This window comes from Chamaea fasciata, unplaced genomic scaffold (genome assembly GCF_029207755.1).
Source record: "Chamaea fasciata isolate MVZ Bird 193981 ecotype frontalis unplaced genomic scaffold, bChaFas1.0.hap1 SCAF_2, whole genome shotgun sequence".
NCBI classification, from domain to species: Eukaryota; Metazoa; Chordata; class Aves; order Passeriformes; family Sylviidae; genus Chamaea; species Chamaea fasciata.
The window spans coordinates 101,034,717-101,054,304 of NW_027094087.1; the positions used below are offsets into that span (position 1 = coordinate 101,034,717).

At 40.3% G+C, this 19,588-nt stretch overlaps 1 protein-coding gene across 1 annotated transcript in view; it reads right to left on the minus strand.

Annotated features, from left to right (window-relative positions):
- Positions 1 to 19,067, minus strand: part of ADGRG2 (adhesion G protein-coupled receptor G2) — a 54,704-nt gene extending 35,637 nt beyond the window's left edge. Inside the window, exons 1-3 of the mRNA XM_066176902.1 lie at positions 18,993 to 19,067; positions 7,851 to 7,969; positions 574 to 1,191 (exon numbers count right to left, since the gene is read on the minus strand). Of these exons, the coding sequence (XP_066032999.1) occupies positions 574 to 1,191; positions 7,851 to 7,968 (736 nt within the window). The 5' untranslated portion in view covers position 7,969; positions 18,993 to 19,067. The remainder of the gene's footprint in view (positions 1 to 573; positions 1,192 to 7,850; positions 7,970 to 18,992) is intronic.
- Positions 19,068 to 19,588: the final 521 nt, after the last annotated feature.

The window sequence follows — 19,588 nt, forward strand, 5'->3', positions numbered from 1 at the left end:
GGTCAGAGGGGAATTTTGAGAAATGTGTGAGAAACCATTTCATCATTTTAATAAACGTGACATTACTGATACTCTCAAAGAAGAAATTGGATCCTCCTATAATTTTTGCAGATGTAGACCCTACCAGCTGAACATGTTGTCTTGCACCAGCAAAGCAGTGAAAAGTTGCACTCATTGAAATTCTGGCCCAGCAAATGTGCAGAATGAAAACCAGCAGTGCTTTCCTCTGATTTATTCCCTGAATAGGAGAGGTGTAAATAAATTATTTTAAAATGACATTGATACATGCTTTAATACTCCAAGGAGTTTCAGTTGGATGCATCCCGCTCTCATATTACAAAAGTTGATAGAAAAGTTGAAGTAAGTTGAAAGTCTTTAAAGGACTGATGCTATACCTTTTTATTTGGATAAAAACTGGGAAAAGCTCCAGGTCCTCACATGAGCTCATCAAGAATTTATCCAGAAATGATTAATAGACTAAGACTTTGTAAAATCTGGAAGAGAAATGCTAGACACACTCAGATCAACTTTTTGACTGAATTACTATTTCAAAAGCAATGCAGCGCAACTTACCACACTGTAAAGAGTTATCCTCTTCTACTGTTGTGTTATAGGTCCAATCCTCCTTTCTCCAGCGTATAACACCACTATCCTGGCAGTCCTTAGATTGTGTTATGTTTGCCTTGTCCCACATTCTGAACAGGTACAGCTCCCCAGTCATACCCTGGCGAGGTGACGCAGCTGGACCTTGCAGCTTTGAACATCCAAGTAAAAACTGGCCTTTTCCAGGCAAATTAACTTTCCCATTTAGTTTCTTGCGTAATTTTTCTGTTCCATTTATGAATACCTTCATCTCCTCATTGTCACTTTTCCACTGGATACATATTTGGTTCCAAATGTTTTTACGAAGTCTTATTGTAGAATTTAATTGTTTTCCAAACAACCATATCTTCAATTTACCATGATCTCCTGTAAGTCCAAGATCATACTTATTTGCAGAGAGATTGGTGTGAAGAGTTTTTTCAGCATATACGTATGCTGTCCATGGACTATTTGAGGAATACAGCTTGAGGTGCACACAGACAAGGAATTCTCTCAAAGGATGCAGAGAAATTCTTGAAGACATACTCCAAGGATCTTGACATGGAGTCCTAAAGACAGCTTTGTATCGCCCTAGGAAATCCTCCTGATCTAAATAAAGAAAAGATGATTAGTAAAACGATTTAGTCTTAAAATAGATCTTTTATACAAAAGTTACCCTTCCATATAGTACTGTTTCTAGGCATTTTCTGAGGAGATTTCAAAACAACACATTAAGAAACAATCTTGCAACCTACTTCTTTGGATTTATTTTTGTGGTGAGGAAGTGACAAATTTGGAGGCAGTCAATAAATCCTAGCTGCTCATGAAAGCTTTGACATGAAACTTATGCACAAGACCAAGGATGACCATGTAGAATCACAAAATCAATCAGGCTGGAAAAGACCTCCAAGATCATCAAGCCCAACTGTCAACCCAGCACTGCCAAGTCCACCACTAAATCATGTCCCCAAGTGCCACATCTACACATCTTTTGAGCACCTTCAGGGATGGACTCAACCACTTCCCTCCACAGCTTGGCACAATACTTAGCAACCCTTTCCACAAAGAAATGTTTCCTACTATCCAATCCAAACCTCCCTCAATGCAACTTGAGACCATTTCCTCTTGTTCTGTCCCTGGTTACTTGGGAGAAGAGGCTGAGCCCCATTTTGCTAGAACCTCCCTTAAGGTAGAGAGCAATGGGGTCTCCCACAAGCCTTCTTTTCTCCTGGCTAAACAATCCCAGGTCCCTCAGCTGCTTGTCAGAGGACTTGTACTCCAGACCCTTCACCAGCTCTGTTGCCCTTCTCTGGACTCGCTGCAGCACCTCAATGTCTTTCTTGAAATGAGGAGCCCAAAACAGAACACTAGATTTGAGATGTGCCCTCACCAGTGCTGAGCACAGGGGGACAATCACTGCCCTGCTCCTGCTGGCCACACTATTGCGGACACAGGCCAGGTGCCATTGGCCTCCTTGGCCACCTGGGCACACCCTGGCTCAGGTTCAGCAGCTGTCAATCAACACCTCCAGATCCTTTTCTGCCATGCAGTTTTCCAGCCACTTTTCCCCAGGCCTTTAGTACTGCATGGGGTTGTTGTGACCCAAGTGCAGGACACAGCACTTGGTGTTGCTGAACCTCGTACAATTGAGGCTTCATTCTGCTCCTCATCCCTGTCTTCCAGCTCAGGGGCCTGGGTATTCTGAGACTAAGGCAAAGAAAGCATGAAGTGCACCAGCCTTTTCCTCACCCTTTGTCACTGCATTTCCCACTTCATCCAATAAAGGCTGGAGATTCTCCTTAGCCGTTTTGATGCTAATGTATTTATAGAAACATTTTTGACTTTTATGGCAGTTGCCAGATTAAATTTTAGTTGGGTTTTGGCCCTTCTGATTTTCTCCCTGCCTAAACTTAAGGCATCCTTGTAATCCTCCTGAGTTTCCTGCCCCTTCTTCCAAAGGTCATAAACTCTTCTTTCCTGAGTTCCAGCCAAAGATCTCTCTTCAGCCAGGCTGGTCATCTTCCCCATTGGCTCATTTTTCAGCAGGGGATGACCTGCTCCTGCCCCTTTAAGAATTCTTCCTTGAAGAAGAATGTCCGGCCTTCCTGGACTCCTTTGCCCTTCAGGGCTGCTTCTCAAGGGACGCCATCAACCAGTGCCCTAAACATGCCGAAGTTTTCCTTCCAGAAGTCCAAGGTAGCAGCTCTGCTGACTCCCCTCCTAAAGTCTCAAAAAAATCGAAAGCTAATCATTTTGTGATTGCTGAGGCCTCCAACCACCACATCATCCACCAACCCTCTCTGTTCCTAAACAGCAGGTCCAACAGGCACCTTCCCTATAAAACAAGTCGCTCCAGACAATGCCCCAAACACTGAACCTTGATCATAACTGTTCAGTTCTTGTAGATGCCTCGTTTCCTTCCTTGTCCCGGTACAGAAAAGGACAGGCATTTGTAGTTATAGATGTAAACTGTTAAGAGCTGACTCTTATTTTGTGGAATTTTGCACACTTCAATCACATAATCATTATCATGGTTGCTTGCTTTATGGTGCACACAGCAGCAACAAAATAAGAAAAAGTTCCTTTGGAACATGAAATGGAACAACAGAAAAATGAAACAGCCTGTCAGATGTTCAGCCGGTGCAAGAGAACACATTACTGACACCTTTAAGGAGGTAATTATGTATCAATATATGCAGAGCTTTTACGTAGGCTCCAGAGGATGTATGGGATTAATCATGTTTGGTCAAGGTTGGAAAGCAGGAAAAGATCGCTCAACATAGGAAAAAAACCTTTTCCATTAGCTCCTCTGTAAGAAGACAAACTTCCAGGCAACTTGGATCAGGATTTTTTTTCCAGGGTAGGTTATGCTCATAGTCCTAGTTAGCTGTCAAGATCACAGCCAGTTCTTTAGTAATGTTCTCATGCAACCGGAGAACCAGCTTTCAATCAGGCCAGTTCTGACAAATTTTCTGTCTTTTGACCCCCAGGCTCTCAAATTTTTTGTTGCTATTTTTCAATAGCAACAAGGAAAAACAAGGTGAATGTTCCTAACTTCCATGCGCAACTTGATAGGAACAAGCCACCAGAAATGTTTGAAACAGGAAATACATCAATCCAGTTTCATGGAAAGTCATTGATACCTATTCTTGTTGCATCCTATAAATTCCAGACTCTTTGTGATGCTTACTAGCAGAAGCTTGCAGGCATTTTTCACAGCCTGGAATCACTACTGAAGTTCAGCATATGTGATAGAAGTGCCATGCAAGGCCACAGACAAAACAAAACCTCTCTGGGTACAGGCTAAAATTAGTTGAAAATCCTAACTAGCAGACAGTGGATTTTGAATGGTGAGTTAATACTTAGATTGGTTCTAAATAACAAAGGAGAAGAAAGAAATACTTAACCCAACAGCAAGCCTCCCCTGCTTAAGCCTGCAGCATAAATTCTCTCATTCAGTTTGGCCACTTGTCAGAGTCTGAAAGCAAAATCTGGGATACTCAGCTATGAACACATCAGCATGGAAAACTAATTTTTAAAATTACTTAAAAGATGGATGAGGAAGACTGGATGGGAGGGGAAAGTGTCACAGAATAGGAGATTTTTCAAAATGGTAAGCTCATACTTACCTTTTAAAGTAAAATTAAAACAGATCTCCACCTTACAGCATGGACAGATCACAAGGAAACTAATTTTATAGGGGAAATAGCCAGCTAGTTACATGCCAACACTGGTGACACAGTCTTACCAAACAAAAAAAAAAAAATTGCTCAAGTCTTTCATTATTAAGTAGAATTTTTGCTGAAAGTTTTGAAAGACTTGATGGAGCAGCTGTTCCTCAGACAGTATATGTCAGAAGTATACTTATGTGACTCATATAGACTCCAAAATTCCTGTAAGCAATCTTGAGCATGCAGAGATGGCCAGTTGACTGGTAAAGGAAGTTTCCTGACACAGCTTCAGAATTGGAAGTCACTGTTAACTACCCAAATTGACAGACTGGAATTCCACTCCTGAGCAAAAATACTAATCAAAACTTCAAGTATCATCAGCAGACTTGGTTTTGGAAATGAACAAATTCTGAGAGAGGCTTGATTTCATGTTAAGCATTAAATCAGTGTTGATATGCCAATAGTGGATTAAAGGGGTGCTAAAGTCTATTACATTCTTAATGGGAGTTATCACTTCAAGGGAGCCAGAGTGGACACAAACTTATAGATGAAAACAATTGTAAAACAGGTAGCCAACAGGTAGAAATTATGCAAAATGAAATGAATCTGTTGATGATTCTCCTGGTCTTTATATAATCCAAAAAGACTGCTGTTGATCAATATGCAAGGCCTGAAGAATTAATTTAAACTAAGAAAAGTTTTTCCACTTTTCCAAGGTCTAGCCTTCTGGAAACTGGAAAGCTGGCCCACTTTGCTCTAAACATAAAAAATGCCAAAAAGGGATGCCAAAATTAAAAGAATAGATACCAATACTATCTGAATTGTTACAAGAAAGGCTGGAGATTTTAATATGCTTTATCTACCCAGAGAATGCTGAAAAAGCAGAAAGAAAATCATAATCATTGTCAGAAAATGCACTTTGTTGTTCCAAGTGAGTGCAGTACAGCATTACGTTAGAAATTAATTATCAGTATTAGCTTGACTAAGTCTCCTTGACATGTGGGTGGATACACTGTAAGCAGAAGATGACATTACAGTAAAGCCTTTGGAAGATCTGTTAGGGTTTTCTCCAGCAATGGTGGCTGGGACCCACATTGGACCATGGAACTGAGGAGCTGGAACTGCCTGTGCTCTAACAGAGGCATTCCTGTAGTCTCCTTGCATCCAGACAATACAACACATTCAGAAAAGTAGCCATGAACACACCTTTATCACCACAGCACAGAAAAGGGACCATAGTGGAAAGTGCTTCCAACAGCTCCAGAGTAAGAAAAAAACAGGAAAAAATAAATAACTAATTTAAAAAATCAAAAACCCCCAAAATTTGGAGTGAAGGAAATTCCATTCAATAGTAATATGGGCCAACTTTTCAATGTTTTTTGCTCTACTTGGGCACATAAACCTTTTCGGAAATGCAAATTTTTTCTTCTTACTACACTTATCACTAAGAGATGCAAAACCTGGGGGTTTTTCCCTCACTAAAACTAAAAGCATGTACTTAATAAGCATGTTCTCTTAAGCCCTAAAAGAAATTCTGAAATGTGTGCACATACTTCCAAATGTTTAAAATCAACTTTCTTAGAATGACAACATAAACCAAAAATGCATCTCTTTCTTTTTTCTACACATTTTTAGACAGAATTAATTGGTATCTTTACAAGAGATAGCAACTGTAGGTACTAAGAATTAGACCTACAGGAACAGATTCTCTCAGTACATAACCAGCGTTATTTTCCTTATATTACTAACAACCACTGGATCAGTACAGTTGAGCATTAATACAGTCAAGTATTCTCTTGAAAAAAAATAGTCACAAACTTACGGGTCTGCACAATCTGGCTTTTAACTAGTAACAATAGTTATTAACTTCCTTGCAAGTGTTTGCCCCCTGTCACACATTTGGCTGGCTACAGTCCATTCAAATGACATCAAAAGACTCTCATACACTCACATATTCCATCTAGAGCTCATGACTGTTTTTTATAGAAGTCTAAAACTCTAAACCTTCTACATGTGGGTCACTTGATTCTGTTGAATATTTTGAAAATCTGAAGCTAAGAACTGTTTCCCCAAAATCAATTTCATCCCTCCTGTTCATTCATAGTTCTATTTGTTTAGCTGGAGATAAACAACATCACATTATCCAGAATCCTGAGCATCAAAAAGAACACGGGAAATTCTTTTCTCTTCATATTTTTTGGAGAGCACAAACATACTTTGGCACCTCAGATGAGGAGAGAACTGAGTAGAGATGCTGCTGTCAGTACTAACTGCTGACAGCCTAAAATCAAAGAACCTCAATAAAACAGGGGGAAAATGTAAACACACTCTTGTGTCAGTTTAGCTTTCCTTGATGATTATTGACAGTTGTAAGTAATACAAAGGTGAAAAGTGAAATCCCTCTTTGCTTGCTTCCTCAGAACTTTAGATACAGTTGAATTTTCCCTGGAAAAACTCTTCCATGGCGTCTGTCCATCTGCTGAGCAGCTCTGTCCTTTTCACTATTTAAAGTACAAGCGGTTAACACCACTCCATCTTAGTAGCAGGTTTATCACCTGAATCTCAGATTCTGTCCCAATAGAAACATTTTGTAAAAGTTACTGTATCTAGAGAATTGGAGTCAAAACTAGCCTAGTCTGTAACCTATGAAACCTCACTGGCTGTACAACGTCGTTAAGCAGGCATACTTAAATTTAAAAAAAATCAGGCAGTAAATCTGAACTGCAAGAAGTTCTCACCTTGAGTAAAATAACATGCCATGACACAGAAAGCAGCTTCTGAAACTAGCCATTAAGTATACAGCAAAAAAACCTCCACATTTTTAATACACTAAGCACACTATTAACACAATAAATGCATTACACACTATTGACATAAGGAAGCTTTATGAATGACAAGCACTATTATCTTTATTAGCTGAGGTCCAGAGCAGGAACAGACTAACCATCAGTTTACAGAACAGCCATGAAAAAACAGAAGTTGTTTTACCTCACTTTATTCTACTTAACCTCACACAGAAGTTATCATCATGTCAGTTTATCCACAAGAACCTTATGAATTTATTTTTCATTTACTGTTACATAAAGTGCATAAACTGCCAAGTTCAAATATCTCATTTCTGTTACATGTTTTGGACCTTACTACCTTTTCCTTAGGCATACTCAGATCCATAACCAAGATCAATGCAGGAGATGTTCTACACACACAAGCCCTAAATAGAGCAAAGCTCAAAGGATCTTGTGGTGTTTTTGTAAGAGCAGTGTAAAGGATGTAACAGCATGCTCTGAAAATAGTAACACCTCCAGCTCAAAAAAACCCCAGCAATAAAATAATTTGTCTTGTTATTAAAAACTGTGTTTTGGTTCTCTCCTCATCCACAGCCTAGAAGAAGTTACTACCAAAGACTTTTATGAAATCATAAAAAGCATCCAAAATGGAAAGCACCAACTGTTTCATTTCTTGTTAATGAGTTTTTCCTCTTGATTTCAAGAGGCAAAAACTTGCCTGTTTGAATATATTCAAAAGTCCTATTCATCAAGACTAATGTTATTTATTTGGAATACCAACACTAGACAAATTGGGAAAAAATTCTCTTACCTTTGCTAGCTGTAGCCAAGAACAACTGAAGTAGAAGGACTGCTTGAACAATCCTGAATCTCAAGAAAATGTCCTGTATTCTGCCAACACAGCAGTGCTGTTTTCCCCAGGCAACCATTCTAGAAGAAACAGATAAATAAATAAACCACAACGACTAGAAAATGTGTAGGTGTGTGAACACTATGACAAAATATGTTTCCAACATGAACATAAATCTTCTCAACCCTTTTATACTATTGGGTATATATTGCACAGAAATGCAATATGGATACTCTGTTTATTGCCAAGACACAAGTAAGAAAGATATCTGCTGAAAGGAAAAAAAAATAACCCAAAACCAAAAAAACCCCTATCCAAGCTCTAATTCTCCAAAGACTGCAAATACATCAGACCATGGCCATGACTCCTTGCACAAATAAGACTTTCAGCATTGGAAAAACAAACAAACAACCCTCCTCCAAAAGATTTGCACACAACAACAACAAAAAACCCAATCAAAATCTGACACAGCAAGCATGGAGAGGTTATCCAAAAGCTTTAATAATCTCAGTAAGTACACAAGAAAGCATCTCTTCAGTCCACTGCTCACACATTCTCTCATGTGACACTTTAACAGCAACACTGTGAACTAAGTAAGAAGCAAGATTTTGATTCCCAATCTTCATCTCATTATCAAAGCAAGAAGCTACTGGGGAAAAAAAAAAGACAAATGCCACAAATCACTGTGGGCAGCAAGTTCATAAACATAATGAAAACCTGGTTTGCCCACCTTTCTTCCTAGTGATGATTGTTTAATGTGAACAATAGGACAAAAAGAAAATGTGTAGGAAAAAGAATTTGCCTCCTATTGTAAGAGATATCATTCTGTGAAGTAATTCTTTTAAGATCTTTCCAAAAAAAGGTGCATCTGAGTATTTTGCACGCTGAAAGAAACAGGTGCTTTTTGCACACAATTATTCTTACATAAAAAAGTTTAGATACATAGTGGCAAGTGATTCTGTAGCTGACTCTTGAAACATGCAAAGCAGTAAACTTTACATATTGAATATTTTCCACGTATCAGCTTTAGGGTAGTTCAGAGCATTCTGTCTGACACCGGAAGTTTAACTTGGCCATCACAAGTTGGGTGCATTGGTTAGCACTCACACTGCTTACAAACTGCATTGTACTCCTGCTCCTGCTGTGTCAGGCTGCAGTAGCTTCCCTTCTTTTCAGGCATCATTAAATGGTGAACTCTTCACAGAGTTTTAAATGTTTTCAAGGTTAGGGCTAAAACCTAATTTGTCTGAAAGCATTCACACAAATCTAAATATTTTTTAATTAACAATGGTTACTATGGGCTGAACTCTGCAAGGGAAGTGCCACAGGAATAAACTAAGAAACAGTGAAGTTGTTGAGTAATTGTAACTTCAGAAACTGATTAAACATACACGCAAATAAATTATAACCATAAAACAACACAGAAAGGATAAAGCAAAGGCTTTTTAAAAGTTAATAGCACTGCAACATTGTTGCCTGTGTCTTCAAGAATTATGCAACATGCAATATTTCTAAGAAATAAAAAAAGCTGTCAAAATAAATCATATTCTAAAACAAAGGTCGTATCTAATATACAAAATCCTATGCAGGCACAGATCAAAACCAAACAAAAACAAGTTTAAAAAGGCAAGAAATATCAGTGGTGGGCTAGCTTTCTAAAGATCTCCAGGAAACAGGTTCAAACCTCAGCTCGCTTCTGTGAACACCTAAAAATTATGTATTAATAAAGTTGTTCCATCAGCAACCTAAGTAGCAGAATTAAATTAATTAACCTAAGAACCTGATAATGAAAATTGTTGTGCTTAAATATATCTGACAACTTCAAGGACTGTGCATTTACAATGTCATTTCCTAGGGTTAAAAGAAACACTCATCCAAGAACTTTTCCTTTCTTTGCTTACTTACGTTTCCCAGTCTAGTCTCAAATTAGGTCACCTCCCAGCAAAACCAAGCTGTAGATTATATCTATAATATATCTATAATATCTATTCTTCCCTTTTATGGGGAAATCTTTTGTACACTAAACCATCCATCCATAGTGATCTACTTAGACAACAAAACAAACACAGCTTCCAGCATCCCTTTTCTCTACTACCTAGACACCAAGATTTGAAATGTGAATGGGATGGAGACCAAAAATACTCAGTGGCATCCACAAGTGTAGCCATTGATGCTGGCAAGGAACGAGGCAAGCTGCTTGCTTTGTGTCACAGATGATGGTGATTCAGAACACTCCTACATTCCCTGCTTTTGGTTTTCTCCTTAAGCCTCAGTCCTGCAAACACATAGACACGAAATGAGCTGACTAGGACAGATGTTTACTCCTGAACCACCAAGCATGCCTTCTATTTTGTTTGGCAGAGCTCATTAGACAATGATGTTAGTGTCCCATCCCCCAGAAATAAAAATGCATTACAAAAGTCTAAATTTGAGTACAGGAGCCAAGAAATTCCTGGTACTGACTGCAGCCCTGTCTGAGCACTCTGTAGCCCTGAGGAGTTTGAATGGACCTTCCTCCAACTCTGGCATTTCAGAGTGAGCTTTGCTAATATTTGTCCAGTGTTTAAACAAAAGGCTGTAATAAATACTTTCTGTACATTCAGGTTTTTATCTCATGTGGGTTTTTTTGACATTGCTCTCACTTCCACAGATGGGCCTAGCAAGACGAGTAGGGACAGAGTCAAAGCTTCTTGTTGACTGAACACAGTCACATCAAGAACTCAAAAACTATTCAAAGCTATGAATGAAAATTAATGATCCCAGGAAAAGCAATAAAATCCAGATAGCAGAAAACTGAGTAAATGTATAAAGTGAAATACTGACATGGTCACAGCTCAACAGACTTTTTGCAAGACTTTGGACAGTTACACTAGTTCAAGATTTGTTCCCATGTCCAGATAAAATATACAATTAAAAGAGCTGGGAAAATAACATTTGTGTTCCTTTTTGTAACAATGTTGTTTAGACACTACCAAAGAAAAACATGCTGCTATCTTTGGTATATATATATATATATAAAACATTTGGCCATTATGTTCTACTTAAACTTATTTAAGCCCTTTTCTGTATTAGAATCCTAAATCTTTACTCTTAATGATCCTGAACAGTAATATAATTGCAGATATATAGCTGTGGACATTACAGAATTAGGCATAAGGGATTCTTTCTGTTTGTTATTCATTTGCTCATGTGTTCAAATGAACATTTGTATTGTTCTTCATAATAGATGAATACGGCGTGACTCAGGGAGCCCAGCAAAATTATGCACAGTTTTTGCAGCAGGATGAAAAATTTTCACATGAATATCAAGCAAATCTAATGAGTTACAACAGCTACTGAGCCACCCAAGTGTGGAAAAGAATTCTATGCACAGACTACAGGTAAAGATGTAACCAGCTGACTTCACTCTCTCAGTTACAACTAAATGGGTTCTATTCACAAAGAGCTAAGTGTCTGAAATAGATGACAATATAAAATATTTCTTTATGGTCAGCAGAAAAAAATAAAATCCAGAAAACAGAAATTAAAAGCTCAGTCATAAATCTGTTATGTCCTGTTTGAAGACATGTCCATGAAGACCGTCTTATTTTGACCAACGACAACCTTGTACCCAGGTCTCACAACACTTGACACTATCTTATTAATTTGAAAGTCAAATTATAATTGACAGTGCTTTTCTTAAAACAAATAAACAAACATACTTTGAAAAACTGGATTTTTTTTTTGTCTGTTGTGTTATACATGTTGCAGTTCTGCATTAATATCGCACTCTTTGCAAATTAAAGAATTAGTGGAAACAAAGACAGGAAGATGGTATAAAAAAGGAGTCTGTATTCCTATCATTGATAATAATTAGCTCATGCCCTACTATTTTACTTTACAACTTTCCAAGTGTGCACTCATAGGTGACATACCAAGACAATTAGCACTTACCTTCAGCAACTGCTTGCCTTGTAGTACAGCAGATATATTTTCATAGGATTAAAGATGAAGAAAGTGCAAAACATAAGTACAGCAGCTGGGTTCTGTAACGTATTTTGCTAAATCACTTTAGGAAAAATTTCACATCCAAATTTCACAACTCCTGTTGAAAATACATATTTACTGGCAGTCTCTAACATTTAATAAACTATTAGTTCTTTTACGCTAAGTTTTAGCCAGAGCAGGTTCTCACTGCCAATGCATGAACAGCTGGTAACAGAAACTTATGTTGGAAACCACGGCCCAAAGCAATCATTCATTTACTTCCAACCATGCTGTCTACTGCTGCACCTCAAACTGCTTTGTTCAAGCCACACTTATTTCATCCATAGTCTTTGGGTCTCATTCTGTCTGCTGTATTCATCCCCGGCTAAGATTTTGGATTTCAATAAAAATATTTCCCAAATTTATAGAAGCTACTGCTGAAGAGGAAGATAATAATGCATAGGAAGCTTCTGGCTGCACTTCTGTGACTTTCTGCTTTATTCAAGTCTATACCAGGTGATAAAATGCTGAAATGAGGAAGAGAAACACATCATACTGCCCAGGTATGAAAACTTTTTGATGTCTTTCCTTTCAGAAATATAAGACTGTAGACTTCTTCCATCAATTCCTTATATTTTCCAGACTAGAACCAAAACACAGTAAAGTTTCAACGTTATTTTTAAATTTTGGCTGAAGCAACTTAGATGTAATAGGGAGGACGCTTATGTTGGAAACTCTTGTGTCACAGTAAATCTTGGCACATACAGAATTTACTGACTTAACAGCAGAAGTAGCACCATTGAGTTTAAAATGTTGTTCCATGGGGGGTTTTTAATGTGTTTTTCCAGAGGACAGTAATAGGATTATTACTGTCTGATAATAATTTGTTTTTCATTAATTTTCTCCAATGTTAATCATATCTGTAAAAACTACATTCTATATAGTCACCATGTTCATATATGTCACTTTATGTGAAATACCAGCTTTTTCTAAGACTGTAATTGTAGTGTGTTCAAGTTCAAGGACCTTCCTCCTGACATAAATCTTCACTGCTTTCAAAGATACTAAATATTTTTCTTTTTAATAAGTTGGCTTACAGAGAGCAACAAGCCACTTAAGCACAGACATCAGTCATCTGCAAAATTCATAGCTGGTTGATTGAGTTCTTCAGAGAACTGGAGGATGAACTCTCTGAGAAATCCATTCTTTTGTTTAGCATTAGAAGGACTTTTTAATACATTTCATTTTATAAAGGCACAGGTGTGCAAGCCAAGGTCTGCCTTCAGTTCAACTCACAGATTTCCCCTTAGATTCATGTAAAAGTGCACACTTAATCACTTAGTCCTGTGTAAGTGGATTCTGCAGTGGAACATGCTATTGGATGGCCCTCCATTATGGACCTCAAGGACAAAAAAACCTGCACTTTGGTACTTAATTCTCTTGTACAGCAACTTGGGCTCTATCTAGTGCAAAAACAGGACAGGGGACAACCACAAGCAAGTTTTGAACCCTCTTACCCAGACTGGAAACGTTTCACCTCCTCATATCCAACTGCCACCTGGGACATAAGCAAGAGGTCTTTCTCCAGCTCTCGCAAAAGTTTTACACTATCCAGGAAATCCTTTTCTGCATGGTGTATTCCCTCAAGAGCACAGTTTTACCCACACTCTCTATTAATTCTAGAGCAAACTAAAAAGCCCTTCACTGACAATGCCTGAGCAGGTTTCCTCTTAAAAGAGTTTACAAAGTACTGATGAAGCACGACAAGCAGAGATGCAATAAAAGTAGTTATGTTTGCCACAAGTCTGATTATTTCAACTTCAGACAAGTTGTTCACATTTTCCTTAATATTTTTGGGGGGTATGGAAGTATGTAGGTTTAATGGAGGGGGGGTGGGGGGAACAACAAGATGTGTTCTGCAGAGTAGAAGACCACACAAAGGTTGGCACATCAGAAAAGATTAAAAGAACACTACACGTGCACCTTGAGCCATATAAAACCATGAGAAAGGGTATACAGAGATATAAGCACAAAAAAGTACACAAAAAGTTTTCAAAAACCATTGTATTCAGCTATAGGATTGAATTTGACACAGAGAGAAAGAGGGAAGGACAAAGACTTTTCAAAACCTCGAATATTCATATCAGTAAACAATGTAAGCAAGCTGTGAGGAGTCAGGTGAGCACCAGCCACGCCAAAAGAAGATTGTCCAGCTCATGCTTTCAATTTTCCTACTTTTCAAAAAATAAATAAAAAAAGGAAAGTTCTGAAAGTTTCATCTTACTGTAAGTGGAGGAAAATAGAAAATAAATACTTGTTTCTGCTCAGTTTACACTTTTCTTCCCCACTCTCCTTTCCAAGCTCTCTTGGCTTGAATAGCAACACCCTAAAAAAGAAATTATACTGTGATTTCATCGTAAGCTTCACTTGATGGACTTAACAGGTCTCTTGGATCTTGCACTTGGACCTGTTAAAATTTCTCTGGAAGCTAAGAAGCACAATATTTGGTGGAGGTTTTAGGTTGAAAGAGGAGGGATGGGGGGTGGGGCTGGTTTATAACAGTCCCTCAGACTCTTTCAGTCAACAGCCCAGCGACCAAAACGAATAGTTTGTACCACAGAAACAAAACTCATCAGTTTGGAAAGATGGCTCCACTGAAGGAAGCTTCTTCCAAAGTCCCACTAAAACTCTGATAAAGAACACAGCATCACCACCCTACACAGCCTAAGGAAATACAGTCCTGTGGGCACTTCAGTCTCCACATGGGGTAAATTTAGAGAACTTCTATTAAGACATTCTAGGAAACAGCGTTATGCCCAAACAGCATTCTGGGCCTCCTTTAGCACTTCTCCTCCTCAGGGTACACTGTAAGTGTCTGCAGAGGAGCAGATCCCATGTTAGACTACTACAACTGAAACAAGAGAGTCAATAGCAAACGCTCATAAACACTTGAAAGCCATCACACAGGTGAGTAGGTGACTTGAAAGAAACTTCAGAAAAGTTTATTTAAATATGAAACATTCCTGTGTGCATTCCCACAAATGTATCAGCTCAAAAACTCTACTTTGTACAGCTACACTCCACATGGCTTTTTTCACCAACACCACCTCTATAAAAGAGCGATTGCCCTTCACAGAAATAAACCACAATCACCACGTTGCTGACTTGCTGAAATATAATTGAGGGTGAAAAAAGAACACATTTTTAATTCAGCTTATGTGAACACATGGACTATGCTATGACTGAGTAATGGAGGAACAAAGTCACTTCAAAACATGAAGCCCATCAGAAACCCATTCAGTCAGCTTGTCCATAATTAATTTGGTGTAAAAGAAACAAAGGTGTTTGAAGTCTGGTTGGGAACTTTGAACTTAAACATGGAATTTAGCAGTATTCACAATCAGGCATGCCCAGATGTCTAATAAATCCAGGCAGAGAGCACAGTCCATTTTTTTCCTAAAGAAACGGACTTACTAAGAGAATATTTTGACCACTAAAAGCATCAGTAAAAGATGATGAGTTTTGTTGTGTGTGTGCACAATAACATTTCCAAAATTATCATAATCACATCACTCCTTGTCTTTGTAATTCTGCCATTTCTAAAAGTGTCACATCTTGTCAAACATGACAATTTCTGGCAAACCTTCTGATGGATCTCTGAGACCTTTACTCCTCAATGATTCCTTTAAGGAACACCATAAATGAGAAGACAGTGCTTAACTTATGAGGGGTTGTTCTTTTTTGGAAACCAAGACATCACTCGAGATACTCATGCAAATTTCAGAAAACAGAAATACTGTGATAAATTCTAGTAATTTCCTATAAATTCTACAGATTGAAAAAGTATTTTTTGTAGATTGAGGAACTTTATGAAGTATTTATTTTCTATGTACTGTCTCAGTTAAGTATAACTGACATTCTACAGTTTTCTCTTAAAATAAACAAAAATAAGCTAATCATGCCACTAACTATACTTTTTCAATGACTGTTAAGAACACCATATTTAAGCAGCCAGCAGAAGAGGACCCAGAGCAGAACAATAAAATCACATTTTTGTAAGGCACTAGCTGAAAAACAGCTGTTGTGGCAAACACTACTTATATTTCTGTGCTACAGAACTCATCAATAAAAGAAAGACAGAAAACACCAGGTCTGGGACTTGAACTGCCAGACACACTTCTAAAATCTCATATCAGTTCCACTGCATAACACCTGCAATAAAACTGTCCTCAATCTGATGTAGGTAGTACTCACAGGTTGAATACCTGTGGCATACAAAATATTCAGCTCACAGCGGAAGACAAATCCATGTGACTCATGCAGGGAGGAGTTTGAGATGGATTTTTTTTGTCTTTGGTTTTGTCAGCTACAAAAGACCCTTTGTCCATCCTGGACAACAATACATTTCAAAGGTATTTTGACACAAAAGGAATTCAAGACTCCCAGGTAATTGAGTCCTATTAACTACCATACAGTTATGCAAGCCTATCTTTTTCACAGAGCAATTATAGAGCCTTTCCAAATTGTACCTCCACCAGGAATTCATGACTGGAAAGAGTAAGACCCTCGTAATCATGAGCACCTGTCCACCAAATGAAACTATCAACTCCATTCATGTTCACAAGCTGAGTAGCACTAACAACAAATTAATATTCTCTAAATCCTTGCATCTAGAAAAGAGCAAAGCTTTTAACTGAACCTAGATGTATGAAACCACTAGTAGACTTACCATTTATCATAAAGCTAACATTTCAGGCCAAGTAACATGACTTACTAATGCTAATTCTTACGTTGAAGTCTATGAGATTACTTGCATGAGCTACCCTTACTTTGGCCTTCAAATAATCTAATCTAATATTCCACTAAAAAACATAAAACTCAAATGTAGTGGTCAGTGTTAAAGTTAAACTGCATGTGCCAAGGCCAGTGATCATGTTACATACTAAGAACTAAAAATTGTCCAAATTTAACAAGAGTTATACTCCCATGAACTCCCAAACTTTCCCAATCTGCCAACACTCTACAGTTACTAGTGGAAGACCTGACTAAAAGCACTCACAGCACAAAAACTGTATAAACTGAGTAACTAATTTGAGATTGGGAATTCAGTCCTTCATCTCTCTCCAACTGGCCCTAATATGAGCCAGTTTCTGTTGGTGTATTAGAAACAGAAGTTTAACATTAAATTTGGAAGGCACTGAGGAAAAAAGAGCATGCTAACAAACTCCATTTGATCTACAGAATTACCTTAAGATACAAAAGTAATATTAATAAAGACACCAACAACACTAGTTCACTCGGTACCATAGTAGAAATGACATAACATTATCTTAGGGTAAGCAGACAATTTTGTGGCCCCAGTTTGTTATCTGAGCAAATTTTGTTTATGTGCAATTTCTTTCCTGCATCTTCTTTCACAGCATTCCGCTTCAGAGATTTGTCTTCATCATTAAATTATAAGTGTGCGTCCTCAGTGAGGACAAGTACTTGAAAATCCTCCTAAGCAAAGACATGTTTTTTGTTCTTTAGTTTAATTCAACAAACACACTACTGGTCACTTAGCAGAGCAACAAATTTTGCTTGTTTCCCCCATGGAAACAGTTACAGAAGTCTGCTTTCCACTTGGGAATACTCTTAAGGTAGAAAGCTTATGAACAGGAATATCAGCTTGTGCAGCTCTCTTCTAGTGATGATGTACACTGTTTGCCTATGCAAGCAAAAGGGAGGAACATGTACCGAGCAGACACACATAACACCAGATTTACTTTTTCAGTACAAGTGACAGAACTGAAGACACAACTAATGTGCTTTGGGATTGATATGTCTTAGATCTGGAGGTTGTAAACTCTATTTTGGTTCGTGTTGAAGCCCATTCCAACACACCTCCAGCATTACTCTAACTGATTTGAGCAGGGAGGTTGGCCCAGATGACCCACTGTGGTTCCTCCCAACTTTACCAATTCTGTGACTTCATGTAAGTCAAAACCAGCCTAGGCTCGTACAGTCACACATTTAATTTGCTGGATAAGCACACCTTGAGTTAGTTTACAAACGTTTATTCCCTGCTTCCACATAAATCGATGCAAGAAAATAACACAGTAAAAGCAACAGAGTTCAGTTCTGTTACAAACACTACCCATGAATGACGAAAACTATGTACTTCCAAAGCAAAAATAAATCCAGTCAAGAAAGGATGCTTCCAGTACACTTAGCCAGGGAACATGACCAAAAAACCCAAACAAACAAAAAACCCCAAAAACAAAAACAAACAAACAAAAAACCTCTACTCGAAATAATTATTGTGCACAAAAGGTGACTCTAAAGACATCACTTTCAGCGATACAAATTTTCTTGCAGAATGTATGTGAAAGAAGCAGGGTAAACTTTTATCAGCACCCGTTCCCACAGAAAACGGGTGTGAGAACAAACCCCGACCCGCTTTAGCAAGACTGTCCCAACGGGACACCACCCTGTCTCTTGGTCTAAACTGCATTCAAACCCCACCAACGCCTCTACCAGAATCAGTCACTTTTTGGGCCAATTTAAGCACGTTACTAAATGTTTCTCGCCGTGGACTGATGAAGCACTTGACGCTGGAAAGCTGAAGGAGAGCTCTCCACCCGCAGCCCCGAGAGCGGTACCTGGTGCGCAGCGCGGCGCCGCTCAGGACGCAGCCCGGCCGCGCTGCCCGAGCCCCTCACGGCGGCCTCGCCCCGCACCGGCCCGGCTCGAGTCCCAACGGGCCCGGCCCCGCCGCGGGACCTCCGCCTCGGCCCCCCGGGCCGCGCTCCCCCGGCAGGGCGAGATCCGCAGGGCCGCTCCAGGGGAGGGGATCCGTGACTAAGCGGGAGCCGCGGGACTCGCCCGCGGAGGTCAGAGCTCCCTGACCGGCGCTCCTCCGCCCGCCCCCGCGGGACCTTCCCGCCCCAACCTCCCTCGTCCCTGCAGGAAGAGTCGGCGGGAAAGCCCATCTCGAGGGAGCCGCGCACCTCTGCCGCCCGGCCCCGCGGAGCCGCTCACCTCCACCCGGCTCAGAGCGACTACCATTCCCGCAGCTGCCGGGATGCCGGTCCCTCCCGCCCTCCGGAATCCCCCGCCTCCAGCCGCCTCTGCTCCCGCGGGCCCGCAGCCGCTCACCTGGCGCCGGGCGGCCGCCCGTCCCGTCCGTGCTGTCCCGGCCGTCTGCCCCGTCCGTGCTGTCCCGGCCGTCTGCCCCGTCCGTGCTGTCCCCGCCGTCTGCCCCGTCCGTGCTGTCCCCGCCGTCTAGCCCCGTCCGTCCCACCCCGCCGCGCCGCTCGCTCAGCACTGGGCACAGCAGGCGCGCCGGCGGCCCCGGCAGCTGGGATGGGCAGGGGCCGGGGGGCGGAGGCAGGCGAGGGAGGTGCTGCGAAAAGCCGAGGGAAGCCGGCGCGGGGCCCCAGCCCCTCCCGCCCGGCGGCCCCGCGGGTGCGGGCGCGGTCCCGGGGCTGCGGCAGCGCCCGCGGCGTGAGGCGGGCCCGGCGCGGGCTGCAGGCGGCGAGCAGCGCCGGCTGCGCTGGGACGAGGCTTGGGGACACTTGGTGGCTGCACGCAACCGACTCGGGGGAAGGAGCTATCGCTGCGAATAAACTGTTTCACGTTCCTTGGAGAGCAACGTGTTCAGAGTTAAACCAGCCTTCTCTCTTGTAAAGTTTACCTCACCTTTAAAACAGACTTAACTACATTAAGCCCTAATGTTAACACAGACTTTGCAC